Genomic DNA, 27853 nt, shown 5'->3' with positions numbered 1-27853 from the left:
TTCTGCCATTCACTCTTTATTCAGTGTGTTTTTCAAATTAAATTTCTTTTTTGTCTATTTGTCAACCACTACGGAAAAAAAGGATGTTAAAAAAAGGGATTCAAATACAAGTACCATTACAAGTACCCGATATACATCAGTTCTGTTTCACTCATTAAATATCTTTTCCATTGATTTTCCCAGTGCTGTTCCTTTATAACAGGCCATTTTAACTATAGTATAGTTTGTATGCTGATAACTACAGCAACACTTGAAGACAGTGAACAGTTTTGTAACTGTGCCTTAGACCTCAAGAGCACTGAACCTAGACTCTGACTAGAAATATTAAGAATGAACGCGGCATAATGTAAGTGTGTCTTTACAATGTATTATTTTAGAACTAAATGCCAAAATGTTTGCTTAGGATACAAACAGACCAATTATCGATTTTTACAGAGTGTTTGACTCTTGATGCATACAAATGAAATGTTTTCTGTAACATACAGCTAAATGTTTTTAAGATCATTGTCCTTTATCTTACATTTAAGGTATGTTGCTGCCCTCTACAGGAAATAAGAATTATATCCACTCTGTTACCACGTGAGGTTCCAGCAGGTCTCTCTGGCATGATCACCTAACAACCTTTGTGACTAGTTCCTGCCATCTCACATGTTGAATTAATGTAACTATGAATTATTTCCAAACAAAACTGAGACAGTAGAGATAGATACAAAAATAATTTTATTACAATGAAAGACTTGATGGGGATGACAAATAAGATAGATTGACGCAATGGTTAATTGTGCATAGGAAAGAAAAAAAATTAAAAAGCTGTATAAAAACTCAGTTCCCAAAATGCACACGTCGATGTTTTTGTAATTAACAAGGGGTGATTAAATAACATAAGTCATATTTTGACAATGATCATATTAACAGCAGAAATACTGTCTTACTATGAACCTCCATAAGTTGTATTGTACTAAAAAGCCATCCTAGCAAAATTACAGCACATACATTTAAGAAGGCAAAAACTATTTAGTCTTCTGATATTAGCCAGTAGTATAACTGCTGCTGACTTGTCACCACTGACAAATGGAATGGGTTGATAATTGTTCATATTATCATTGTTACCCTTAGCCATTCGAATCATATCAAATGAGGTTTGGCATTCAAAGTTGACCTTTTAAAAGGGTTTTGGGTACAATTTCAAAGAAGTAGTGAATCAAAAAATTTAAAAAAAAAAAAAGACAAAAAGACCGCATGCAAGAACTTCTAACCAAAGATATCCAGTTCTTTCCTGAACTACATTTCTTCATTGGACTTGGAAACCTCAAACTGATGTTCACCAATATGTATGACAGGAGACGGAACATGTGTACATATTTCACTGTCAAACGTGTAATGACAAAACTCAAACACATCTGTGTCTTCTGCATGATGTATGCAGTTTACAATGCACTCTACAGTGTGTTTACACTAATTCATCATTTAAGTCCTGGTCTCAGTAATAAACACTTGTATGGAACAAGATGAGGGGCCCTTTAGAAACTTAGAACTTGGAGAATAATGATGTTAGTCGTCCAGACACTGGATAGTTCAGCTGTCTTAGTCACTGAGGTCTGAGGATTCGCTAGAGCTGGAAGAAGAAGGGGAGGAGGATTCTTGTTTCCTCTTCTTCTGTCTCTTGTGATGCTTCCCATGTTCCCTTTTGTTCTTTTTGCTTTTCTTTTTTGGGCTTTTTACTTTCTTCTTCTTCCTCCTCCTCTCCTCTTCGTCAGATGAGGAGTCAGAAGTTCTGCGTTTCTTTTTCTTCTTTGTATTCTCATCACTCGACGACTTAGATCTGAAGAGGAGAATAATAACCAATCGAATCACCACAAGGTCACAAATATGTAAAATGACCAATAAAGCCAAACACATGTTAAGTTTAGTGAATTATACACCTCTTCTCCAGCAGAGAACACACACATAATAAAAACAGAAACATATGTAAAACAGTGATGTTAAGGTTCAGTGTGGACAGAAACAAAAAACAACAACATTGTAGTTACCTCTTTCTTGACTTTCTGTCACTGCTCTTCTTCCGTTTGTGTCTCTCTTTTCTACCATTGTTGTCATCGCCATGGGAACCTACACAAATTCATAAACAAACAGTCAAGGCACTTTTTACTGGAAAAGTAGCTGTCTATACAATGCAGAAAAAAACTGGAATACAGCATTTATTCCGAGATGTCACACCCAGTTTGTAATACTGCAGATGTTTAAATATTGCAATACTTTCATCAGTGGGCTATAGGCTCAGTCATCATTCTGTTTCCTTACTTCAGTGATAGATTGTGACTGTGTTAATGATTGCAGCTTTTAAGTAGCTATGAGGAACTTGAAACGTTTTTGAAACCGTTTAATTTTACATCTGATGGTTTTAAATGACTTGTGACAACAAACGAGACTGACAATAAAAAATAACAGATTTTGGTGTTACACCGGAAAATCCGGTTTTCTTTTTGTCCCCACCGCTACTGCTTTCAGCCAAAGGGGCGGCTCAAATCAACACAAACGGAAAGATCTACGTAGACGCTTTTAGAGCAAAACAGAAACTGTATCCTGTCAGTAGGGAAAATAGTCATTAGCATTTCTTTTTTCTCTCTTGCAGCTTTGTAACATAGCCTCACATTCCAGGTTGGCAAACATTTCTGTTTATGGAGTAACATCAAGTTCCATGACTTCTGATTACTGACGTACAACGTTTTCTAATGGCTTTAATATCCCATTGCAACCTCTGTAAAAGTCCTTAGTGAATCTGTAAATAAGTTCCCTGCATTATGTATTTTACTATATCCATATTTTTTTTTTTTCTTTGTAAAATTCAATTTTTCCTCATGTAATATCACCTTGTCTTTATTTAGAGACTGTTTACTGAAGGCCTACCTCTACTTCGCCCCAACTTCTCATTGCGTTGAGGGGCAGGTTCATCGTCTTCACTCTCCTCACTGCTGGTGCTGCTTACATCCAGAACAATGTCTTTCTGGGGGTCAACTCTGACAAAGTTTCGGCACTCAAAGGTCAAGTGGCCCGCTGAAAAATTAATGTCCAAACATAATTAATAAATTTGACAAAGCAAGACAATTTTATGTTTTAGACAAAACCTTTAGTTAAACCCTTCCAGCTGTTGATGAAGAAATATAAATCAGTGCACGGTGAATTTTACCTCAATTTAAAAAAAGAAAGAAAATTCAAGCATTTGATTATTACTATGTAAGAGTTGCATAAAGTACTCACTGGAGCTTTGCAAGAGATTTGCTACCATAACAAGCCTACATTAACCAAGGTTAATAAAACGACACACACACACACACACAGCCATCCATTAGCCCAGCCCTATTATTCAACCTTGCCTTCCCCTTTCTCTCCCATTTCTCACACTTTCTTGTGGAATTGGAGAATTTCGTCAACTCATATTGTTAATCGGACATTACATAAACAATAGCTGCCACATATTAAAAAATAAGCACTGAAAATGGCCCGTTGGTATGTATCCACTTGCCCCCACTATCCTCACATTCAAATCCACTGAATGAAGTGAAATCTGTACAGACAGACGCCAGATAGTTGTTATAGTTGTTATAGTTGTTAGGACATGCAAGCGTTATGCTTTAGTGATGGCAGTGTTGATCAGCTAGTTTATCACGTTGGTCCAGAATGAATATCTCAACAAATCCTACATGGATTGCAGTGGAATTTAGTGCAGATATTCATGATTCCAAGAAGATGAATCTAATGACTTTGGTGTAATGACAACCTTTACCTTGTGATGGAACTTGTGTGAAAAAGCTTTACTTACGATATCCACATTTCTTGCACCCAGCTCTGATGTTGTCCTTATTTGGACCTGTGAGATAATAAGTAATAGAAGTGTTATAGCGTTTAAAGTAGCTTAATTACGTATTTGTAACGTGTACAAGTCCACGTGAATGTCAAATAACAAGACTATTACGTTAGCCTAGCTGGGTCGACATGTTCATTAACTAGCTACATGTAGCTGAATACCTTCCTTTTAAGTGAGAAGGTAGATATATGTTAGGATCTCCTTTTTTCATATTAACGCATAAAGGACATGGATCTAACGATGTAGAGAACAACAAACGTCAAAGCTTTCACCTATAACGTTAACGTTACACTGGGTTTCAGGTAGCTAGCTAGCACTGCTCAGGAAGTGTAGCTAACGTTAGGCTTTAGTACAGCACTAAATGTAGACATGTATCAAGAAATAAAAACGCTTGAGTCTATTTTATTTGTTTAATAGTTTCTCGTGAGACGTAAACGATATATATGTTTTATTAAAAGGTTGTTACTAGCTATGGTCTGTCTACTAGCTAGCTAAGTTAACGTTAGGCTAACATTAAGGTTAGCATCGCTTTGTTAAACCACATAGGTAATCTGTTTTCCATAAACGTTTGCTATATTACAACAGGAAACTCCATGAGTTATACATCTGAAAATGTAAAGCTACCTATATACATAAATAAAATCTAAAACCAACCAGGGGTAGCCATTGAGTTATCCATTGTAAAGACGCAATTCTGAAGGGTCTTCACTCAAAATAACGTCGGAGGGAAACATTTGTTCTAGAAACTACTAGGTTCCGTCTTCTTCTTCGCTACCCCACGTTCACTGGCGGGTTGCAAACCAAATTGTCGGCGCATTACCGCCATCAGCTGGACTAGAGTTGGAGCAGGCGCTTGCACCGCCCCTCCAACATACACATTTCAAGCGAGCTTTGAATAGCTAAAAGACATGAAATTGTCAACAATTAGATTAAACAATCTACATCAGTTAAATCTCGATGTTGAATCTGTGTTTTGCATTTCATTTCAGTACAATATAAAGACCCAAAAAAGCAAATGATGCAAAGTTTAGAACTGTTAATGAGAAGAGGAAAAATGCTACATAATCGGTTAAAGTTATAGGCTACAGTGAATTATGAACACTATCTAATTTTCTCAATGTAAGGGGGATTAACTAACATGTCTATTTATTGTTGGTGTATTTTCAATGTATATTTGTTGATGTTAAGGCACATGGGCATGGGTTTGCCATTTAGAGGGGTGCAATGTCTGCTGAAAAGTGTTGACTATGATATAGTGTGATACATTAAAATCGATTGGCTCTTCCTGAATTGCCCTTATCCTTCTTAGTTCATTTAAAGTTCCTTCATTTTTATTTGCACAACCATTAAAGAGAAGCAGTCAGTGGCAATGACAATCTTAGCTGTCAGCCTCCCTCCAACAATGTTTATTAATGTGTGTGAAAAACAACAAAACAGTGCAAAAGATAAAATGTATGGATAAAATATACATATCCATAAGGGTGTAAAAAAAATGCCAAGAATTTCTCAGAAATAATATTTACTCATGCTTAATTGCTTTCCCAGTAAAGCCAGTTGTGGTTTCTGTCAGGGGTTAATTGTAGGCAGCCATACTCAGACAGGCAGATGGAAAATGTCGACAGATGTGGGGCCCCCAGACTTGCCCTCATCATTATGTCTGTGACTGTAACACACACACACACACACACACACACACACACACACACACACACACACACACACACACACACACACAGACACACACACACACACACACACACACACACACACACATATGTGTACATACATCCTTGCTCTTTGTCTTTTGATCATGCCATCTGCCGTAGTGACTGTTCTGTTATTTTAGTTACTTTATTTATGGTAAAAACTGTCTTTCTTAAAGTCAGCGTTGCCTATCAGGTGATGCCTCACGATAAGCTGCCTCCCAACTCTGAAGTTCCACTCAGCCTGAGGACTTTGATCTACTCCACCTCACACGCTTATAAACACATACTCTGTTTGCTCTAATTTCAGCCAGTGACCAGATGAACCCACACCTTCTGTCATGTTTAATTATCAAAATCACAGAGAGCTGAGGAGGGTTTTGTTGCAGAGGTGATCTTTTTTTATTTTACATCTGATTATTTAAGGCATGATAAAATCAGATCTTTTGCAAAGATTTTAGCATTTTTGTTTCATTATCACTGTGTGTTTTACAGTAAGACTTTTTCATCCCATATGATTATTATTTCCTCTACATGACAGGATGCTGACAATCATCTCTAGCACCACAACACAATGTCCAAACGTGTAATTCTCTTGATATAGACACAGGGCAATTATTTAATGACTGTTAGCCTTAAATCAGTGTGATGCTTAGGTTTTTATTTCATGTTTTGGTCAAAATAATCCAATTGTAGTGTTTACCTTACATCTTCTCACAGTAGCCTGTCTTGTCTGAAAATGTAGCATTACTTTAGCAGTATCCAGCTTTTAACCAAAGCTTTTCTTCACTTACATAACTTAATATCTTGGCTTGCTTTTAAGAACATAGATTGTTTAACAAGGCTAAGATACAGTTCAAAGGAGCCTGCTTTATTGCAACTTTGTCCGTTTGTTGCCTTGGGTAAGAAAGTAAAGCAAGGAGTAATTGTTAGACCTGTGCAGCTGTTTTAAAGAAGTCATACACAGTTGACTTACACACTGTAAAGACATGTTACATTCACTTTCCAACCACTGTAAGGTGCAAATAACAAACAAGAACATTGAGAGACAACCTTTGTAAAAGAATTAATTTACTATTAGGTAAATGAAATAGGCTGCAACTGCTGTGACAGTAAAGACAATAAGGCAGAATAGATACAGAAATGACAAATGACACAATACCACAATAACACATCTGCTTCTAGTAATGTTTCAAGCCCAAGACAGAAAACTGCATACCACCCAGTCTCCAGTTAATAACATTTAGAATTCCATAAATCATTGGTCTGTCTACACTAACAGAGTGGAAGAAATGCATCTGCTGGTTGCTAATTTACTGTATATATCGCGTTACATTTCATTTAATACATTGTGACTCAGGGTAATCGGAAAGTGTAATTCCAGATTTATTTTTTACAAGTAGTGTTTTCATTCACACATTCCTGTCTAATGTAATCATTCCACTTAAAACAATGCCTCAACTTTTTCATCTTCAAAGTTGTAAAGCATTTCATTGTTAAAGTCACAGTCTGTGATCCAAATGTAATCAAAGGGTATCCAAAAACAAAGCACAAAGTTGAGGGATATCATTGAGAGGCACAAGGCTCAAAGTTCAGCTTTGTCGATCTTTCTTTTGGTTGACTTGCTTTGTTAACTCCAGCTCTGGGTAACACTACATGCTAACTGATTGTGTTTAAGGTGAATTGACTTGCCTATAGTTGTTACACTCAGTACTCATTATTACTTGTCAGTTTATTGTAAACATAGAAACCTTTTTAGATTTTTGTAGAAATTATGACTTTCCGGCAAGCTGATTGCTTAGCAGGTGGGTTTTACCCATCTTGATCTCTCTAAAGCTCTAAGCTGAAACTGCTCCAGATCAGGTTTACTATGCAATGACGGTAACCAAGGTGATCCAGCTCAGTTAAAAGTGAGCAAACCAAAATTTGCTGAGCTGCTAAACTTGCCTTGTGATCCAAGCCCTACACAGGCGTATATTGTCAAAAAGAAAACACACTAATTGTTCATTTTGTATCTCTATTTTAAACTCTTTAATTGTGAGAATTATATATCTCGAATGTATATGGTACCCAACAATAGATTGGGCATTTAAGGAGGGCCTTATTGGTAGCTGCTGACAAGCTGGTTCACAAACTTGTGTACTACATGTCTGCGCATGTCATACAAATCTCCCTGCAGCTGATTCAGGACGCTGCTGCTCGAGTCCTCACTGAGACCAAGAGAGTGGACCACATCACTCCAGTTCGGAAGTCCTTACACTGGCTTCCTGTGCCTCAAAGAATTAATTTCAAAATGCTTTTGCTATTTTATAAATCACTAAACGGTTTTAGGGCCAAAATACATTTCTGATCTGATAGTAAACTATGAACCACCCAGACCTCTCAGGTCATCTGGAACAGGTCTGCTTTCTGTCCCCAGAGTCAGAACTAAACAGGGGAAGCAGCGTTCAGTTTCTATGCTCCTCACATCTGGAACAAACCACCAGAAAACTGCAGGTCAGCGCAACTCTCAGTTCTTTTAAATCAAGGCTGAAGACTTTTCTTTTTGATGTTGCGGTCATGGTACAATAGCGGACTCAAAGCACGACTCAGACAGGGAATCACAGGTAAGTGGTTTATTGTTCAGAGAACAATGCAGGCAAAGGTACAGAAGTGGTAGGCAATAATTGTGGTCAGGAACAAAGCAAAAGTCGAATAAACACTGGGAAAACAAACAAGGAATAAACGCTGGAAAGAGTGACTTACGTGTAACTACAATCTGGCATGGGTAAGTGGGAATGGTGAGTATTTAAGCCTGGGGACTGGCAAGCTGAAAATTTGTAATCCCAGGGCGTGAAAGCAGTTAGAGGAAGGAAGGCAAGGGAAGTAAATGAAGACAAACAGGAGATATCAAAATAAAACAGGAACTCCATGAAAAAAAAAAAACATAAAACGTGAAACCAACTAAAACAGAAACTTGACATAAGGACACAACCATGACAGTTGCCTTTCTTTACATGGTTCTTCATTTCTTTAAGGTTTAATTTCTTAAACTGCACTGTACCTTTCATTATTGTGTTTTGTCTGTTTTAAATTTTTTTATTGTTTTAATGCAAAGCACTTTGAATTGCCCCATTGCTGAAATGTGCTGTACGAATAAAGCTGCCTTGCCTTGCCCTGAAAAAGAAAACATTCCTCACTTGCTTTACTGCTGTTATTTTTCTTTCATCCTACCTGAGCCTCACTTCTACAATCTTTATCCTCCATTTTTGCATCTGTTAGGGTCTAACTTGATAAAAAGAAAAAGCAAAGGTGTATTTGTGTAAATGTGAAGAGATTGAGCCAGTGAATCTCCAGTAAAAAGCAATCACACTGTGTTGGAAATGCTAGAATTACTTTGACCATGTACCTCATAGTTTGTTATACACCTTTTACACATCTACATATATTCTAATAAAAGACATGAATATGGCTCCATAAAGTCTTCCTCTTTTTCTCTGCAGCCTCTGTGCGTCACTAAAAAGCTGACAGAGGGATTTTTTTTGTTTCCCTGGTGCTACAAACAAAACACAACTTTTAAAATGAGTGATTGGGAGTCACAATGAGTTCCTTTTTTTGACTGAAGTAGGACATGAAAGTGATACAAACAAAACGTTTCCAGTAACCCATTATACTGCATGATCCTGAGAGACAGAAATTCTTCCCCAGAAACAACAAGCCCCATTCACAACAAATGCGATGAGACGCGGATGTTGTTCAACTTGAAACCCAATGTAAAAAAACCTTAAATGCAATAAATAACATGACAAAAAAGAGGTTAATGTGCCGAAACAGACGAATCATGAGCATGATGAATGTGGTTTTCATTTTTTGATGGAATTAATGTAAGCTTCCAACTAAGATGAACCATGTCCTTTACACACCAAGGTCAACTCATTGCAAAATGTGTTGGTAATGTGTTTATGAGCAAAGTCAGAAACAAAAGATTGATACAATATGTACTCCACTGGGATACTCTACAGTCAATTAAACCTAAAATGTATTTCCTTGTTTGCCAGCTTTTACCCGCACTCAGATTCATTAGTCACATCTCCATTCCACAAACACACGTCAAAGACATGGCTTCAAACAGCGGCCTCACACAAAGTACTCTGGTGGTGCCTTGAACTTTTTTCCCAGCCTGAATGTTGTTGTCACCCAGTTGCATGTTACCCTAACAGTCATCTGGAGAACTTGGCTGGGGGGCAGAAGGATGTTTAGGTATGAGGGACATTTTCCTACAGAAAAAAGCACAGAGCAAGACGTTGAAACTATTTGTGCTCACGCATCTACATCAATTAACATGCTTTTTTAAAGATGTATTGGGCATTTTAGGCCTTTATTTCCACAGGACAGATGAAGACACGAAAAGGGGGAAAGAGAGTGGGAACAACAACAGCAAAGGGGGAGTTGAACCCGTGGCTGCTGCGTGAAGGAGTAAACATCCATATCTATGCCACGGCTCTACCAACTGAGCTAACCCCACCTCACAATTAACATGTTTTAATCAGAAAGAAGCAAAGCTCCCACATATTATTCCCAAATAGTCCAGAGAGTCTTCAGAAATGCAAGCGGCTCTTTAAGGCTATGCGTACCCACAGCGGTGCTTCTAGTTACTGCAGGTGAGGATGATGGGAATGTCATTAGTTTTGCAGGTATGTGCTCATAAAGCATCTTATTTGGACACAGTATTGTTCAAGTTCCAAATTTGACCTGATGATGGTGTTAGATGAAAAAACGAGGGATTACCAAAATTAATCTAATTCATTTCTCATCCTCATAGGGATATGAAAGTGTGCACCTCATTTCTCAGATATCCATCCAGCAGTTGCATTTCACTCAAAACCAAACATGTGGGGTTTCATTCATGGGGGTGCTAGAAGAAACAACAGCAACAATCACAAGGACTCATCCTGTGGGCACCTTGTTTGTGGAGAGGGCCAAGAGTAGCAGAATGTTGCCTCAGTAGCGTTTGTTCTGGACCAGTGAAGGTTTAGACCTCTCCAATAAACATTTATTTTGTACAGTGGTACTTTATTCATCCATTGTGAAATTGCAAGTGTGGACTGTGTGATGAAGCTCATAGTGGACTTACTGTCAAACCCATGCAATGACAAATTTCTTAGTGCCCACTGGGTGGTCCAATGTGGTCCTCAAAAAATGTCAACCCCATTCCTTATTGGTAATCCATGCATGAGTGTGTGACGTCGAATGCCTAAATTGTAAATACCCCCAAACCAGCTGAAGGAAAGAAGCTGTCCATTCCACAGCAGTTCTCCTCACTCTGCTAACAGGCTTTGTCTGTTCAGCACCTGGCGGACACTGAGGATGCTGCGGAGGATGTTTTTGGACAGAGGCCTGCCTAGGAAAATAAACCTAAGTCTGACCTCAAGCGCCAGTCGCGGAGACTTCCAACCTCACCACCTGACACAATGTTCCTCCCACAAGCACAAGCATCACGCCTGGGTGGCCATGTAGGAAAAAGGAACTCTCTTTGGCGTCCTCCCAGAAGGGAAAACAAAAGCTGTGAGAAACAAGAGCAATATTCTGATTTGAGGCTGTTCCAGCACTCCAATTGGCCTTCATTTACTTGGACTCCAATTAAAAACTTATTTGGGAATATTTTTGCACATTTTTCTTTGGCAACTGCTCGGCTATATCTTGTGTTTCTGTCTGGTCTTGTCCAAGGTCTCGCCGGATGAGGCAAATAGCAGCTGGAATTAATTTGTTTTGTACGATACGTCTGTATCCAATAGGAGTGTGGTTGCTGTCCTTCACCCTCTCTGCCCTCCCAACTCTGTTCCTCCCTCTCTCTCTCTCTCTCTCTCTCTCTCTCTCTCTCTCTCTCTCTCTCTCTCTCTCCCTCTCTCTCTCTCTCTCTCTCCCTGTCACTCCCTGAATCTTTCTGTGCAGGTTTGATAGCTCCCGTAACGAGGGCTCTTTGATGTGGAGGAGATCTAGGGTAAGCAGATTGCTTAGCTGAATGAGAGTCGAGGAAAGCAACTCCGTTCTCCCATCGGACCATGCTCGACCATCCTGAATGCATCTCACTGGGTTTCCCATGTTTCTGTCTGTCTGGTTTTCAATCAACATTTAGCTCATTAAAGTACACGTTTATTTTCACATGCTCGTCTTTGTAATACACAGCATCTTCACACTTGTTAATATAATAATAATTTGCATCCTCCAAACCTTTTGTCCCACTTTGACTCCTCTTAAATCAATTCGGAAATTTCCTACAGCAAACTTCAAAGCCTAAACCTGTGTGAGCTGCTGACAGACGGGTCCACAAAGGACAGAGAGAAAAGAACACTTTGATATGAATTGTGGAGGGAAAATATGGCAGCATAGGGAGGTAAACAGACCCGCTATCTGATTTGATGGATATTTGTGACGCAAACAAAGTAAAAGGTGAGTTATGCTGGTGGTGCCATATAAGTGTGTTCCTACTTCCTTCTCTTCTTCCTCAAACAGAAGATGCAAGCCAAATCTACAAAACGGTAGTGGTGGAAGGAAAATAACTTTTTTTTTATCAGTCATTCGTTACTTCTCTGGATTCCTTGGAGGTTAGAAACTTTGCCCGCCATTGTCTCGAAAGGAAACAAGAAAACAGGAGAGGCAGAAGAGGAATAAGGTCAGCAAAGTGGAGATAACTATAACAGTGTTGGGAAAAGAGAAATACGTCTGATATACTTTCAGGTTTTAAGACTCAAAGGCAAGATGATACCTTTGATGAGCTCACTTCTCACTGGATGTGGCTGCGCACGTGAGTCCAAATTTTGTATTTGTGATGTTGCTATGGAAGCGAGAAAAAGGGCGAAGGTTAGGAAACCAAAAAACTTGCAAATATTTAATGTGGTCAATGTGTGCCCACAAAAACGTTTTTTCATGACATGATGTCAAATGCACTTGGTAACACTGGAGCCATTAGCCTGGATATGACTTTAACTTTTTCATAACTTTTGGTCTGAACTCAGACATAACAAACTATAGACAATTATAACACATCACAAAGAGGCAAGGGAGGCACAGACAGACAGACAGACAGACAAACACACACGCACGCACACACACACAAACACATGTGCACACACACACACACACACAGTAAAGCTTAATGAGGATAAAGTCCATATTTCCTTTATGAGACTAATTAAAAATTAAGAGGGGCCCCTTCTCAAAACTTTGAGACTGTTTGATGTCGAGGTAGCAGTCTCTCTTGACTTTCTGTGAGCCGCCTTGTGTCAGGACGTGGGTCTCTCTGTACTTCACTTGTAATTGTCCCCCAATTGAGTTGCATGCCAGCAGTAAAACCTTTTATGACTGGCCGTCAAACTGTTCTGAGATGGGATCTCAGTCACCAGTGTTTCGCAGTAAAAGGGGTTCATTCATTTGTGGTACCTCTTTAAATTGATGGAGCTATATTCGTCACCTGTCTTTATTATCGGGGAAGGGCGGTTCATTTTTGTTTCGGGCCAAAATAGATCGGAGGCATCACAGCAGACTTAGTGTAGTTGTTCCACCAGTGCTGTCTCTGTTTTTTATTCTCTCTAAGATCTGGCAGTCCATCGGTCTCCTCCAACTTTTTCTTTTTTCACTGGATATCTAACTCTCTCCCTTCTGTAAGATACCAATCTAAAACTTTGACCATCATTATTATTGGCCCAATCGCTCTCTCTCTCTCTCTCTCTCTCTCTTTCCCGCTATTTCTCTCTCTCTTTGTCTTACCTAAAAATAAGCAATTTTAAAAGATTTTAAAAAGGTGTTTAAAAAGCCGTGAAAAGGATTTGGTTCTTTCTTTGAAATTGTGGTTGTGTGGTCTGGCACTACCCACATGTACATCCTTGCTTTGGCAACCTGAACCTAAACATTTTCCTCCATGAGTTGTAATCTAGATGCAAAAAAAACTGGTTAAGTACTGCAATTTGCAGAATCTACAGAATCCGTTAAAGGAGCCTGGCAGGGGTGCAGAGGGGAGTACATTTGTAATTTACTTTTAGGGGAGTCTGACTCAGGATCCAGATGCTGGAGGGAGGGAGTTCTTGTGTGTGTGTGTGAAGAGGTATGTGTGTAACTGTAAACCAGTGCGGTCTGCTGTAGGTTCTTACATATCAACCATACACGGAAACCCCTGCAAGAAACATCTTTGTAAGAGCTCAGGAATCCCAATTCACTTGGAAGTACTTTCGTTCTCTCTGTATTTTTAAAATATGAACATTTTCATGCTTTTTGAGAAATTGGATAGGTGACAGCTGCACAAGACCAAGGATGGTCTATGTCTTACACCCTATCACCCACCAGGACGACCAATTCCTTCATTTTTGTGGTGGTTTTGGGGGATTTTTCCTTCAGATTGATAATTAACACAGGACATCAGTGTTTTGTGCCGAACACACTAGAATGCCAATTGACATTTCATCAAGAGAAACTGGGAGGATTGATTTTCAGTAAGGGACTCCAAGGAAATTATATAATTATATCTGGAACCCTTCTTAAATAATGGTAGTAGATGCTTTCTCCTTGATGTATTATTTCCTGGTACTCAGTTTAGAAAGGGAGGTGGTGTAGAACTTGGATTAACCAAATCTAATACATGAGTTTAAAATCCAGCTTAGGTCTCACTGAAAATTTGTTGATGACCCTTTCTCTTATGAGCGTTTCATTGGGCATCACCTAAGAAAAGAAAACTCTTGATAAAGCAGACAACCACAAAACAAGTAGGAAAAGATATTACCCAAGTGTAGAATTTCCTTGCACAATAAAATATTCGAAAAAGACGTGACACCTGTATGTGAAGCAATGGCGTCATAGATCTAAAACAAAAAAATTGCTGTTTTAGCAACACTCATTAGTCCTGTTCATGAGTTATGATTGTTCTTTACCAGGCCAGTATGATTTTAAGATTCATGGACAGGTGCTTTATTTTTGTTGCTCAGAACAGGAAATCAGTTTGAACACACCACATGATGAATAAAAGCCCCCCACTGTGTAAGTTCCTCTGCGTCATGATCTCAATAGTGTACACAAGTCACCATCTGCTAGACTATAAATATCCTATATACACTTGCTTTTCATTATAGGCCAGGACATGTCTATATACAGTTGGCTACACTGTATATATTCTTTAAGCAGAGACTCTGCACGCGGCATGTGATTTGTTTCACTGGATCATGGCTACTTGCAGTCATGATTTGCTCAGGGGAATAAAAACATGATACGTGTTTTTAGATAGATAGATAGATAGAAAGATAGATAGATAGATAGATAGATAGATAGATAGAGAAATATATAGATTACTATTGATCCCACAAGAACAACTATTACATTAACACATATTTAAAATGCATACAAGTTGGGAATACAAATGTACAACTACTTACCTGACATTGATAAAGATGTAAATAAACTTATTGTGCAAGATGCACTTAGTGCAGTTGTGATGTCTAGGAGTCTTATCTAACACTCAGTGATGAAGTGCTAAAAATGTTATTGCCTGTGGTAGGAATGACTTCTTTCATGGTTAGGGTTAGTTAGTTAGCCAATAACGGAGCCAGCCTTCCTGCTGCTCATCCCCTTCTTGTAAACAGCAGTGCTGTTGATCTTCCAGTTCAGCCTGTTGTGGACACCCAGGTATCTGCACTCCTCAACCATGTCCACAAACTGTGGACTGCCTGTCAGGTAGTCAGTGATCCAAGAGACTGTGGACGCACCAACACCCATCACCTAGTAGCAGTGGTTGGATAGTGTTGAATGCACTGGAGAAATCAAAAATGTGATTCTCACAGTGCCGCCACCTCCATCCAGGTACAAATGAGCTCGCTGCAGAAGATAGATGACAGCATTGTCCACTCCCAGACGAGGCTGGTAGGCAAACTGCAGAGGGTCCAGCATTAAGTGTCTGTGGGTGGGAGATGAAATGTTCTGTAGTGGTGTCAATAGGAAATATCTAGGCTTTGGAGGTAGTTAGGTGAAAAAAGATACTTTTTAATACATACAGTAGCTCAAGTTGGAAGTATTCTGTAAAACCTATGAATCAGTGGCTTTCATTTTAGATACTTTATGTTTAACATCAGAAATTGGTTTCATTACTGAAATGTATGTAAAGCATACATTGGGATTGAATTTCTTAGAGTGTTGTTGTGCTCTGCTTTGTTTACATCATTCTTCTACATTCCCAGGAGTTTGCCGCCTTCCCACAAGCATTAAGCTTATCATGTAATCAGCCAGTAAAGCTACTGAGAAGTGTTTGGTGGATGGATGATCCACGGTAAGACCTTAAACAGCCACCAGGTGTTTACACTTGTCTTGCAGGAAACTAATTTGACTTTCCCAACATAAGATAGACTTTCTCTCAGGGGCAAACCCATAACAAATGGAGACAGACAGGCCTCCACAAGAATTCCTGTTCTTTGCACGTTGCACATTGCCACTGGTATTTCTAGTTCATGCGGTGTGGCCCACATCATGTGAGGCCTCTTTACCAAGATCGCTGCTATGGTTTTATTCCAGCCTTGATTAGGCACATGTGACTAACTGCAAACTCCTGTTGGCAATGGGTGAACGATCTTCAAGAGCACTGAATTGTAACAAGATTCAGCCTCCCGGGTTCACGAGGCGAGACCCGTTCCTTGGGAATTTGATTCTTCTGGCCGAGTGAAACAAAGTTGGCCCAACTCACTTCATTTCTCATATTAACTGTTGTTTTAGCATAGAAGAGAAAATTATTCATTTTGCAGGCAGTATTCCGCAGCCACTACCTCACTGAAGAAAAATGTAAAACCCTCTTCACTTCCCTTGGAAAAACGAGCCAAGACAAGATGGTGAGGGAAAATGTTGGGGTCTTTTAAATGCAAGAGGGGGGAAATGGAAATATGATCATTTTCCTGACATGAAAAGCAGAGCACATCGAGGCAGGAGGGGGGGTTGGAAAAAGACACAATTATGATTTGTATTGTGATGGATGCCAACACAAATTGGGTAGCCATTTTTTTCTCTCCCTGTTAAAGGCTGCTGCATGAAAAAAAGACCCATTTTACATTTACCACATCAAAGGACCATTCACATTCCTATCACACTTCACAGTGGAGTGTGTGTGTGTATGTGTGTGTGTGTGTGTGGGGGGGGGGGGGGGGCAAGCAACCTTTTAAAACAATAAAATGGGGGTGGTGCATTTTCAGAAATCAAAGTGAGTAGAGGGGCTGTGATCCTACTGCACTCTTGTGTGGTCCCAGGCTCTCTCTCTCTCTCTCTTTCTCTCTCTCTCTCTCTCCATCTCTCTCTCTCTCTCTCTCTCTCTTTCTCTCTCTCTCCCCTGGCTCTTCCTCCTTCTCTCACATTTTCTCTTCCCTCTTTTGTGGCTCTAAGCCTATGAGCTGGCGTGGGCACTTCCTTACTACACACCCAGTGGGGCTTTAAAAAGGCAGGGCCGGAGGTCTTAGCAGTCACACACACTCTCTCCCTGTCTCCTTTGGTCTTGGTGTGCTACTTGGTGTGCTTCTCCAGCCTCCAGGTTGCTTGGATTAGAGATGCAGACGCCACATTGCAGGACCCCCAATCTCCTGCTCATCCTTCTGGGCCCCGTACTGTTGGCTGTGGGCCGGGCCGCGATGAAGAGCCAAGGTGAGGAGACGACAGACTTATTATGGCTGCCTGTGGTTGGGATATTAGTAGCACTTTGTGGGCAGGCAAATGGACGCGCAGAGGGACTCAAGCAGGTAACCTCAACCTGGGAATGGGTGAGTGTGTGAGAACAGACTGTGCTTGAGAACTTCAACTGCGTTCATGAGCACAAACACAGGTGTGTAGTTGTAATTAAGAGTCTGTGAAAGTGTAGATGCACATAAGTGCGTAAGTATATTTTTGCCTGTGTCTACCTGTTTATGTAAAATGTGGGAGGGGGTGTTTGCTTTTCCGTTGTTTTGATTTGTGGCAGGAGGGATGTTCTTGTTTGACCTCCTGCACTGTGACTCTCAGTGGGCATGAACGGATTGAAACCAAAGTGGCTGTTTTTGTCATTTTGACACCGCTTAAGAAAGCCTCCTCTCTTGTCTAACCCCAGGCAAAATATAATTCAAAGTGTCAGAAAAAGACGGCGAAAGATGCATGAGTGTGCAGTCTCCCACAGACACAGTTCAACTCACTTGAAGCCTCTGTGTTCTGGAGCTTTACTATTCCACGCATGCAAACACCACACACCCACACATACACAATCATTATGACACTTGATTCCAGTGGTGAAATGTAACTATTGACATTTACTTTACTACTTACTACTTACATTTACTACTTAAGTGCACATTTGAGGTACTTGTACTTAAGGATCTTTCTGCATTGAGTACTTTTATTTTCGGTACTTTAAGTACATTTCCCTGATGATACTTATATACTTTTACTCAAGTAACATTGTCAATGCAGGATTTTTACTTATATTAGAGTACTTTTCACAGTGTGGTAGTAGTACTTTTACTTAAGCAAAGGATCTGAACATTTCTTCCACCACTGCCTGATTCTCTTCTTGCCAAACCCATCTCATTCTCCATCTACTGTATGTGTTTGTTTCCACCAAGAAGTGCTGTATGAACTTGAGAGGGAACCAGCCTATTGGGATGCTCAGGCTAAGGCAACACTGGATGCTGCGCTGAAACTCCGCCCTCGGGAGCACCAAGCCAAGAACATCATCCTGTTCCTCGGCGACGGTGGGTCATGCTATCATTATGGAATATATTCCAGCAAATATTTAACACTGACTTGGTTGTGGTTGAAGTTGGAAAAGCTGCTACTTTCAGCCTCAATGACAAATAAAGCTCAATATGCAATGCAAGTCAATGCTCAAGTGTGCCACTCACACTGTGTTTGCTGTGCTCAGAATAGATTGAGGGAAAATGATTGGTAGAGCAGACATTTGTTTGAAAGGGCTGATGAGCAAGTGGTTGTAATAAAACTTTGGACTTTCTTTTATCATTCTTTGATCAAGAAATGCGACTCTAAGAAGTTGCTAATGTAAAACACTGATTGGCACAAACTGTGCCTATTTTGTTGTTAAAGTAGGACAACTTGTTGAACTTGGCATTGTATTTTTGTGTGAGTACATTTTCTTTTTTTTCTTGTGTTTTTCCTTTTAACTTTTAGAATATTTGCTTTAAATCAGACTTACTGAGTCACATTTCTGGGTGGTCGAGGCTGAGTTTTCTTTGAGCATCTCTCCAGAAATGCCCTGCCCAGAGCATGTTCTCAGTTTTATGACTGTGATGTTGAAGGGAGAGTTAAGTGCACCACTGGGACATGGGCTTTGTAAAGTATGGTTTTCAAAATCAGGGGTGGAATCCAATAATGGACCACAGGAAGATATAAAACAGGTCCCTTAATAGAAAATCTAAACACATATACTGAATGCTTATATATAGTGACATAGCTGAATCTTTAAGTATTTTATGTGTTATATGTTCTAACTATAGTGGTCTGAATACTTGCCTGGTAGAGTCAGTGTTGGTCTGTGTGAAGACGTGGTTATCCTAGACAACCTTAAATGCCCTGTTCATTTGTAGCTTCAGTTGATGTTGATGGCCTTGACATGCTTTTACTTAGATTGTTAAGAGAAGTATTGAATCATCTTTTCCCCTTCAATCTGACAGTTATATAATTTTAGCTTTTCAAAAAAACGCATTAAAATGTTTGTGGTCTGGATTTTTTTAACCGTCACTAACTGGACAGAGGGCAATAAACCTTTACATAATGTGAACACATTAAGAACATATATTTCCAAAGTGTTGTTTCTTTAAGATGTCGATATCAGTGACTTTACCTGTAAATCATTGTCTCTCAGGGATGGGCGTGTCCACAGTGTCAGCAGCTCGAATCCTGCGAGGTCAGATGGAGGGCGGATCAGGGGAGGAGACAATGCTGGCCATGGACACCTTCCCATATGTGGCCCTGTCAAAGGTGAAAGCACAAAACTGTTAACTCTTAGCTCATTAGTCATTATTTACTAACACATTAAGTTTTACTGCAACACAATTTGTAATTTGAAGGTGGCAATAGGGTTACGTCATAAAACTTGCTTTTTTTAATGAACTATTTCCCATTTCTCCAAATATTGTTCATACTCAATGTATATATGTTGTTTTTCTGTAATGTCCTGATCAGCACATGCATTTTTAGCTTTATTGCTAAAAAAGCTTTATTGCTAAAAAAGCTTCTATATTTTTTAGCTTTGTGATCTCAAAGTAGTAGTAGTAATTTAGTATGTGCATATGTTTTTCAAAATACGTTACAGCTAATGAATGGAAATAGGTCTAAGTGACATTTTTCAGTCTGTCACCCCTCTGTGAATTGCTTTGTCTCCCCACACACACACACACACACACACACACACACACACACACACACACACACACACACACACACAAACACACACACACACACAAACACACACACCAAACACACAAACACACACAAGAAGAAAAAGATAGGTATTGTAATACACTTATTATTCAGTTTATTATTTATTGTTATTCAGGCATGTGTATGCATGTGTCTGTGGTTGCTTGGTAAATCAATACATTGTGACACATGGAGTGAGTGTGTTTGTGTGTGTGTGTGTGTGTGTTTGTGTGTATGTGTGTGTGTGTCCATTTTTCACATGCTTCGGTCTTCACAGAAGTTTCATCTCGCCTCATACAATCCCGCTTTAAATTAAGTACTCCAACCTTTGTGTGAAAATGATTTTAAGGGATTTTGTTATAAACAAATCTTCAGCTGAAAATGCTGATATTGGGACAGAAATATTAAAACAGCAAAAGTCAGATAAAATTAGTTTTCCTGCTTCATGGATAAGAATAATCCCTCCATTATTGTGTGAGTGAGAATTAGTATTCAGCGTCTTTGGCGTCTCTGTGTTATATCCTATAGAATGGAGATGGAAATGATGCTTGAAATAAATGTTTATTTCCACCCTGGCCTTTAATAGTGTTGTGCTTTTACTCCACAGACCTACAGTGTGGACAAGCAAGTAGCAGACAGTGCTAGCACAGCCACAGCCTACCACTGTGGGGTGAAGGCCAATGCTAAGACAGTGGGGCTCAGTGCTAACGCTGTAGCCTACGAGTGTAACACCACCTTTGGTAATGAGGTCTACTCAGTACTACGGCGTGCTAAAGCAAAAGGTAAAGCCACTAACTAGTTTGCAAAGTGTAGTCAGTGTGCTGTGGATTGGAAAGGTCATCTGGTTTGAGTCACATTCCTATCTCAAGATATGCAATGTCCATATCTGCCGTTGAATAAAACATGAGGAATAAAACAATAAAACCCTGCTACCTTAGCTGCTACTCCCCAGTTCAATGTTCACACTACCTGTGTCTAAATAAGATATAATTTAACATTGGCCTGCATTTACTTTTGTTCTTATAGTCATGTATGTCACATGCACAAGGTCCTGTATATCATTTGTGTGCAACTGCCTGTGTCCATCTATGTTCATGACTCATGTTTGAGAGCTCATTAGTGTCAATTAATAGAAATATTACACTCACTGTGTGAGCAACAAGATGTATGAGTTGTGTTTTCTATGTGTAATTTGGCGCATGTACAGTCTTTATGCATTTTTATGTTATTATGTCAACACGCTATATGGTTATATATTTCCCATAAAGCCATAAAGCAATACAGTTGTTATCATAATCACGTTTCTAGGAGCCAAGTTTCCCAAGGGCAAGTTGATTAGGATTCATGATTTTTAATTGAATTAGTAATAGTTGGACCAGTAAACACAACAAAATAGAGCAGCTCTCTGTCCAAGAACATTTTGAATAAGTAAACTTCTAATGTGCATACCCAAGGTCCCACTTTCATTTGTCCAACAGAAAACTTTCACATTTTGTTTGATTGCCTAAACAGTGTTTTCTCTGATTTGGGTGTGTCTATGTGTTGTTCAGGTAAATCAGTTGGTGTAGTGACCACCACCCGTGTCCAGCATGCCTCCCCGGCCGCTGCTTATGCCCACTCTGTCAGCCGCAGCTGGTACAGTGACGCAGATCTTCCTTCCAGCGCCCGCCAACAGGGCTGCGTCGACATTGCAACCCAACTGGTCACCAATGTTGACATTGATGTATGTAAGAAGAATTCCGTTATGCACTTTTTTTTTTTTTCAGCTTAATGCATTTTCATTTTCCATCTTGATCATCAGGACTCAGAGATTATTTCTGGTTTAAATTGTAGCTACAAAATCAAATGAGTGTTTATAAGGAGCTCTGTGAAATCAACAGTGCTCTATTAGATTAGTATTATTCTTCAGTACCATGACCACCATAGGCTTATCAAATATAATGTTCCCATTCTGTCTGGGTTCCCTTTAAGGTCATTCTGGGTGGAGGGAGGATGTATATGACCCCAAAAGGCACCCCAGACCCCGAGTACCCTACCTCCAACTCTCGCAAGGGGGACCGCAAAGACGAGAGGAACCTCATTGACGTGTGGCTGAAGGCTAAACCAGTAGGATTAGTCAAGATTGCTTTTGAACATTTCTATATATTTTAAGATATAAGTCACAGATGCAAATGTCTTCTGGTTTGTTTTTCAGAACAAGAAGTCACACTATGTTTGGCACAGAAAGGAGTTTGATGAGCTTAATATTAAAACAACTGACCGGCTCATGGGTGTGTATAGATGTGTTAACCCAGGCAGAAAAGCAACAACACTGCATATGCATGTGATGTACACACACACATATACACAACTTGACCCTGAGGTGTTGAGATAAACGTCTTATCTAAAATGACGCAACATAACCGTTTCTGTCTTGCACAGTTATAATGCTTTCATGTATGTGTTCTGTCTGTAATCTTTACTACATATAAAAGTGCTCTGACATGTTTCCCAAAAACATGTAGCAATAATAATTCTTACTATTTTTATTGTTAGCAGGCTTGGAGAATTTTCTTGATGAATGGAATTGCTTGTCTGAACATCTTAACTGTCTAAGCAGAACCCCTGTTCAACTTTTCAAAATAGAAATAGTATGTGCAGCAATTTTGATTGATTAATTAGTAAATGGCATTCGTGATTTTGGAAGCAGCTTGGATTTTTGGTCATAAGTCTTGTGTTTTCTCTCACTCTGTTCTTCAGCTCTGACAGTTTAGATTTAGCTCAGCATTACCACCATACAAGGCCAAAGTCTTTTCTTTTTGTGGTTCCAGGTCTGTTTGAGCCAAAGGACATGCGGTTTGAAGTTTTCCGGAACAGAACACGTGACCCCTCAATTGTTGAGATGACAGAGAAGGCCATTCAAATCCTCAGCAAGAATCCCAAAGGATACTTCCTGTTTGTGGAAGATGAGTACTATATCAACAATCCTCTAACAGAAAATCTTATTAAACTTGCTGTTGTAAGAATCATGAAGAATTATGTTCATGGTGGTCATTTATACCTTGAGGGACTTTTACTGTATTGTCCGTTAAAATCTGATTGTACATGGCTTTTAATGTAAAACAGGGAATTAATTTCAATTCAAGGTTTTTAAGATACTTTTGGGAAGAATTCAAGGCAAAGACTGCGGCTACTGCTGAAATGAGTTTAGTTGATGTGCACTAGTCAAATGTTTTGGCCCAAGTCTAATTCACTTGTTTTGTGCTGGTCTGTTACGAGGGAGAATTGATCATGGTCACCATGATGGCATTGCCAGACTGGCACTGACAGAAGTTGTGATGTTCGACCAAGCCATTCAGCGTGCTGCACAGCTAACCAGGGAATCCGATACTCTAACTGTGGTCACTGCTGACCACTCCCATGTCTTCACCTTTGGTGGTAACACACCACGAGGGAATCCAATCTTTGGTATGGTTCAAAACACTTGAATTCAGTCCAGATTGAAATTGGCACGAGAGTCATCCTCAGACACATGCCATTTACAAAATAGATGTGTGTTCAGATGCAAACCATATGTGGAAAATAGCATGTAATGACTAGAGTTTAGAGTTTTTTTCATATGTGGAGCTTTTTACTCAATGTTTAAGATTGTGGTTATATCACTTGCAAGTTGAAAGCTTCAAATTTGTATTTTAGGGGGTGGCAGTAGCTCAGTCCATAGGGAGTTGGGTTGGGAACCGGAGGGTCACTGGTTCAAATCCCCGTATGGACCCAAAAAGTTGGGAGCGTGGATTGGTGGCTGGAGAGATGCCAGTTCACCTCCTGGGCACTGCCAGGTGCTCTTGAGCAAGGCACCGTACCCCCCCGACCGCTCAGGGCGCTGGTTCAGCTGGCAGCCCACTCACTCTGACATCTCTCCATGTATAGTGCATGTATAGGTCCTGAGCATGTGTGTGTATTTCAGGCCTGTGTGTGAGTACTAACAAAAAAGTGTGTACACAGAGTGTAGTGCAGTAATTTCCCCATTGGGGACTAATAAACAAATTATCTTATCTTATCTTATCTTTTTTGTCTCATAAAGTACATGTGAGTCTGTTTACTTGTTTTTGCTCTATGTGAAAACATGCTGTGACTGTATTATTCATTACTCACCCTCATTTTTTGTCATTTAGGTCTGGCACCAAAGAAAGCCGATGACAAAATGCCTTTCACCAGCATCCTGTACGCCAACGGCCCTGGTTATGTCCACATAAATGGAACCAGAGGGAACATCACAATGGTGGATTATTGTAAGCACAAACTAATGTCTTTCAGATGTGGCACTTGTATATACTGATGTGTATATAGACAGGGAATACTGTTGTAGTGACATCTGACTCATGTCTAGAAAGCAAAGATGAAATATGATGAAATGAAATTATGGCATTCACATTGATGAATTTGGTTCTGTTATTTGCACAGGCATTATTGCATACATGTAACATTACAGTTATTTGTATTTCTTTGTGGAACACTGGACAGCAATGACCCAGTTCCTCCTCCTCCTCTTGTTCTGCACCATTCACTTCAATCATTGCATGAGTGTGTTCAGTATAGTTTGAGGTGGAAATTTCTCTTTCCAAGGATGAAATACCATCTAAAACCCCATATTTGTCTTTTTGAAAGGACTGGCGTCACTTTATGTTTTTGGAACCACTAGTTATGTCTCAAAAGGGCACAGTCAATCCATCTGGCACCTTAATAAACGTGCAATGCAAGTGAGAGATTTATTTCTTAAATCTTTATGTATACATCTGGAGAAATTTGAAGCACTTAAAATTCAGCATCTATATTATGATGGAGAGCGTGGGGCCAAAACAGTCTTGCAACATTTTTTAGAGAATAGAGGTATGATTAGTCAAAGTTAATAAGAATTCTAACAGCTTTTTTTCCAAAAATCAATCCACAATGATAAAAAAGCCAAGTCACCAAATACTACACTCTGTTTACATCATAACTTTAATAACACAGTGGTATTATACTTTTTTCCACTTTTGGATGTCAGCATTGTTTGCTTTTAGGGAGGAAAAGTTATACAAACTGTCAGTACACTGACTTTCGCTCTTACACTGTACTAAAGTCAGACAGTAAATGCTATAATTTCATTGAAATGACTTAAATTACCTTATGGGCATAGAAGATGTTGTAATTGAATTTAATAAGTTAAATTACAGCAGATTACACATTTTCCTGGGAAACAGCCACAAAAACATATATGAGGCAAATGTAACCTTTAAGCTATCCAAAGGTGTCCTCTGGATTTGAATTACAAACAAAGGGAATCCAGTGCTGTGAGCAAAAGGTGTCTCACTTAATAGGCTACTTGTTTGCGAGTGACACAGTCACTGTGAAGAATGAAGTTAATCTGGACTGAATTTGTGGTTAATTTATAATGAAGTCTATAAAAGCATCTGTTTTGTATGGACAGTTGATGATCCAAGCAGAGAGTTGTCTAAAACAGTGGGTTACATTCTACACTCTACTTGTTTTCTCTCCAGACGATGAGGAGTACATGCAGCAGGCTGCCGTCCCACTGGATTCTGAGACGCACGGCGGGGAAGATGTGGCCATCTACGCCAAAGGTCCAATGGCTCACCTGTTCCATGGGGTGAAAGAGCAGAACTACGTGGCACACGTCATGGCCTACGCTGCCTGCTTAGAGCCCTACACAAACTGCCCTCCTCACCCTCACAGTCATACCTCGAGCGGTTGTGTAAACACAACCTCAAGCCTCCTATTTGGCCTGCTTAGCCTCCTCTGGTTGCTAAAATGACCCCCCAAAACACACACACACACACACACACACACACACACACACACACACTTACACAAACATATTGTATGCCTACAGCAAAAGAGACACTTGATGCACTAAACATTTGTAGAGTGCATGCACACAATCACTGTACTCAGGCTGGCAAGTCAGAATGCAGGGATACACGTATACAGTACTGTGTGTGTTAACATAAATATGCTACATCTTGACAACACAATGTACATTCACATTAGCTTGTAACAAGAGTGCATCCAAAATGCCAGCACAGACATGCATGTAGTACCTCTTATTCAAATACAAACTAAGAAATAGGCACACATTGCAGGCTTGAACACAGACAATTATGCAAACATAAATTTACACGGAAGCAGCTCTTTAAGAAACACTACATGCAACTGTTGTCATTGTAGAGCCATCTATTTCAAGGACTCTTTCAAAAATGTTCTTGTATCATGACTACTAACTTGCACTAACTAACTCTTTTATTAGTTAGAATTTTGTCCTCTTCTTGTTTTTCAAAGTTCAATGCAAACTCTGTTAGCACTCTCGCTTAGAGGTATGAGACATTTGCAAGAAGCTGAAATTTACTATTTATACATCAATCCGAGGCTCTACCCAGAATAACTTGAAATAGGCAAGCAGGCTGAGGGATCACTGTACAGCTTGTGGACATTTAGACAGTACACACAGCTGTTGATGTTCTGTACATGATCGTCCTTCGCCAGATTATGACAGTAGCAGTAACCTGGACTGCAAGCCATCGTGCCGTGCCACGCTGCAAAACCAAAAGACCTTACAAGAAAATGCTGTACCTCTTTCAGGAGTGAAACATATGTAGCTTTATGTTTGTTTGTTTTCATCAAGTTTGCATCTTGACCTTATGGCTCCAAACAGTACTGTAATCTGTTTTCTGTCAGATCACTTGATTTGTAATCTATTTGGATTGTAAGGTACATGAATGTATTTTGTAAGCAAATATTTTGTCAATGTATTTTTATACTGTGTTTTTGCAAATGTAACTTAAATAAAGGTGAAACACTTCTCTGGCTGAGTCCCAATTCATTTAACAACACATATTTTAGGTAACACCTTATTTTATGGGTCCCTTAGTTTTATAACGATTTCCTAGAGCAACTTATATCTGGGACTTTTTCCAAAACGGGTTTGGTGATTTTTATAAAAAGAAACATTTAAAATAGAATGAAGAAGGCTTGGCACAATTTCAAAATGTGACTTTTTGTTTGAGGCTTGCCCATCGATCAATTTTGTCTTGGCTGTATAATGTTCTCTAACTATATAGCTGGTTGGGGGGGGGGGGGGGGGGGGGGGGGGGGGGGGGGGGGGGGGGGGGGGGGGGGGGGGGGTTTAAATGTACATGTAAGATCTCTGCTGCTGCATTTTGAGTTGGGGGCGTCCTACTGAATGTTTGGATAGTCCTGCAAATCAGTGGTGTAGTCTAATGTTTGGTAGTGTAGTAGTTTGTACTATACTGTACTGTTTTTTTTGGGGGGGAAGCATATTATAGTGGGGGGTCTGGGTGTGCTCCCTTAAGGGAGTTTTGAGCATCAACGATTTAATTTCCTGTATATACTTTTAAGCACCAATCTATGGTGGAAATACCTCTGTGAAGAAAACAACTCCAAATGTATCAAAAATGTAATGGAAAGTGTGTTTTTGCGTGTCATTTGGCATTTTTAAGTGGGTATATGGAAATCCTGGCAGTTTCCTAGTGGGTGCACTGCGTATACCTGAGTATGACTGGGGATGGCAGTAGCTCAGTCAGTTGGGAACCGGAGGGTCGCAGGTTCAAGTCCCCACACGAACCAGTGTATGGTGGTGGACTGGTAGCTGGAGAGATTCCAGTTCACCTCCTGGGCACTGCCAATGTGCTCTTGAGCAAGGCACCAAACACCAAATTGCTCAGGGTGCCCTTTCCATGGGCAGCCCCCCTACTCTGACATCTCTCCATTAGTGCATATATAGGTACTGAGCATGTGTGTGTAATTCAGGCATGTACAGTATGTAATAACAACATAGTGTAAATTGTAATTTTCCCTTTCCCTATTATTATTAGTATTATTATTATTATCTCGC

General features: G+C 39.7%; 2 protein-coding genes and 1 long non-coding RNA gene across 4 annotated transcripts in view; 2 read left to right on the top strand and 1 right to left on the bottom strand.

Moving 5' to 3' along the window:
- The window catches only part of LOC117950501, a 786205-nt gene extending 770732 nt beyond the window's left edge, over positions 1–15473 (top strand). The window contains exon 3 of the long non-coding RNA XR_004657922.1: positions 15402–15473. This is a non-coding gene — a long non-coding RNA (uncharacterized LOC117950501). The remainder of the gene's footprint in view (positions 1–15401) is intronic.
- Positions 1018–4573, bottom strand: srek1ip1 (SREK1-interacting protein 1). The gene is made up of 5 exons (XM_034881602.1): positions 4520–4573; positions 3821–3868; positions 2908–3054; positions 2031–2109; positions 1018–1822 (listed from the first exon to the last, which is right to left on the bottom strand). Exons 1-5 carry the CDS (start codon positions 4542–4544, stop codon positions 1585–1587), a joined length of 537 nt encoding a protein of 178 aa, XP_034737493.1. The 5' UTR covers positions 4545–4573; the 3' UTR covers positions 1018–1584.
- Positions 15474–16743: 1270 nt separating the features above from the next.
- alpi.1 (alkaline phosphatase, intestinal, tandem duplicate 1) lies at positions 16744–26999 on the top strand. 2 transcript variants are annotated; one of them, XM_034882414.1, is made up of 11 exons: positions 16744–17205; positions 18153–18281; positions 19409–19524; positions 20573–20747; positions 21516–21688; positions 21937–22071; positions 22160–22235; positions 22776–22910; positions 23221–23412; positions 24117–24233; positions 25482–26999. In XM_034882414.1, the coding sequence occupies exons 1-11, from the start codon at positions 17112–17114 to the stop codon at positions 25754–25756; spliced, it is 1617 nt and encodes a 538-aa protein (XP_034738305.1). In that variant the 5' UTR covers positions 16744–17111; the 3' UTR covers positions 25757–26999. The 2 variants fall into 2 exon arrangements, with proteins under 2 accessions (XP_034738305.1, XP_034738306.1); XM_034882415.1 differs by having other exon boundaries at positions 18156–18281; positions 25482–25756.
- Positions 27000–27853: the final 854 nt, after the last annotated feature.

This window comes from Etheostoma cragini, chromosome 9 (genome assembly GCF_013103735.1).
Source record: "Etheostoma cragini isolate CJK2018 chromosome 9, CSU_Ecrag_1.0, whole genome shotgun sequence".
Classification (NCBI taxonomy): domain Eukaryota; kingdom Metazoa; phylum Chordata; class Actinopteri; order Perciformes; family Percidae; genus Etheostoma; species Etheostoma cragini.
Note: the sequence above shows the minus strand (reverse complement) of the source record. Positions and strands in the feature narration are given on the sequence as shown.

What these genes read in the sequence shown, in the direction of transcription:
- srek1ip1 (XM_034881602.1), bottom strand. Translation starts at nt 4,544, where the DNA reads ATGGATAACTCAATGGCTACCCCTG. An exon ending in GTGCAAGAAATGTGGATATC is followed by an intron (nt 3,055 to 3,820) that starts GTAAGTAAAGCT and finishes TTAATTTTTCAG; the next exon opens with CGGGCCACTTGACCTTTGAG. An exon ending in GACAGAAAGTCAAGAAAGAG is followed by an intron (nt 1,823 to 2,030) that starts GTAACTACAATG and finishes TCTCCTCTTCAG; the next exon opens with ATCTAAGTCGTCGAGTGATG.
- alpi.1 (XM_034882414.1), top strand. Translation starts at nt 17,112, where the DNA reads ATGCAGACGCCACATTGCAGGACCCCCAATCTCCTGCTCATCCTTCTG. An exon ending in AACAACTGACCGGCTCATGG is followed by an intron (nt 22,236 to 22,775) that starts GTGTGTATAGAT and finishes TTGTGGTTCCAG; the next exon opens with GTCTGTTTGAGCCAAAGGAC. An exon ending in ACGAGGGAATCCAATCTTTG is followed by an intron (nt 23,413 to 24,116) that starts GTATGGTTCAAA and finishes TTTGTCATTTAG; the next exon opens with GTCTGGCACCAAAGAAAGCC.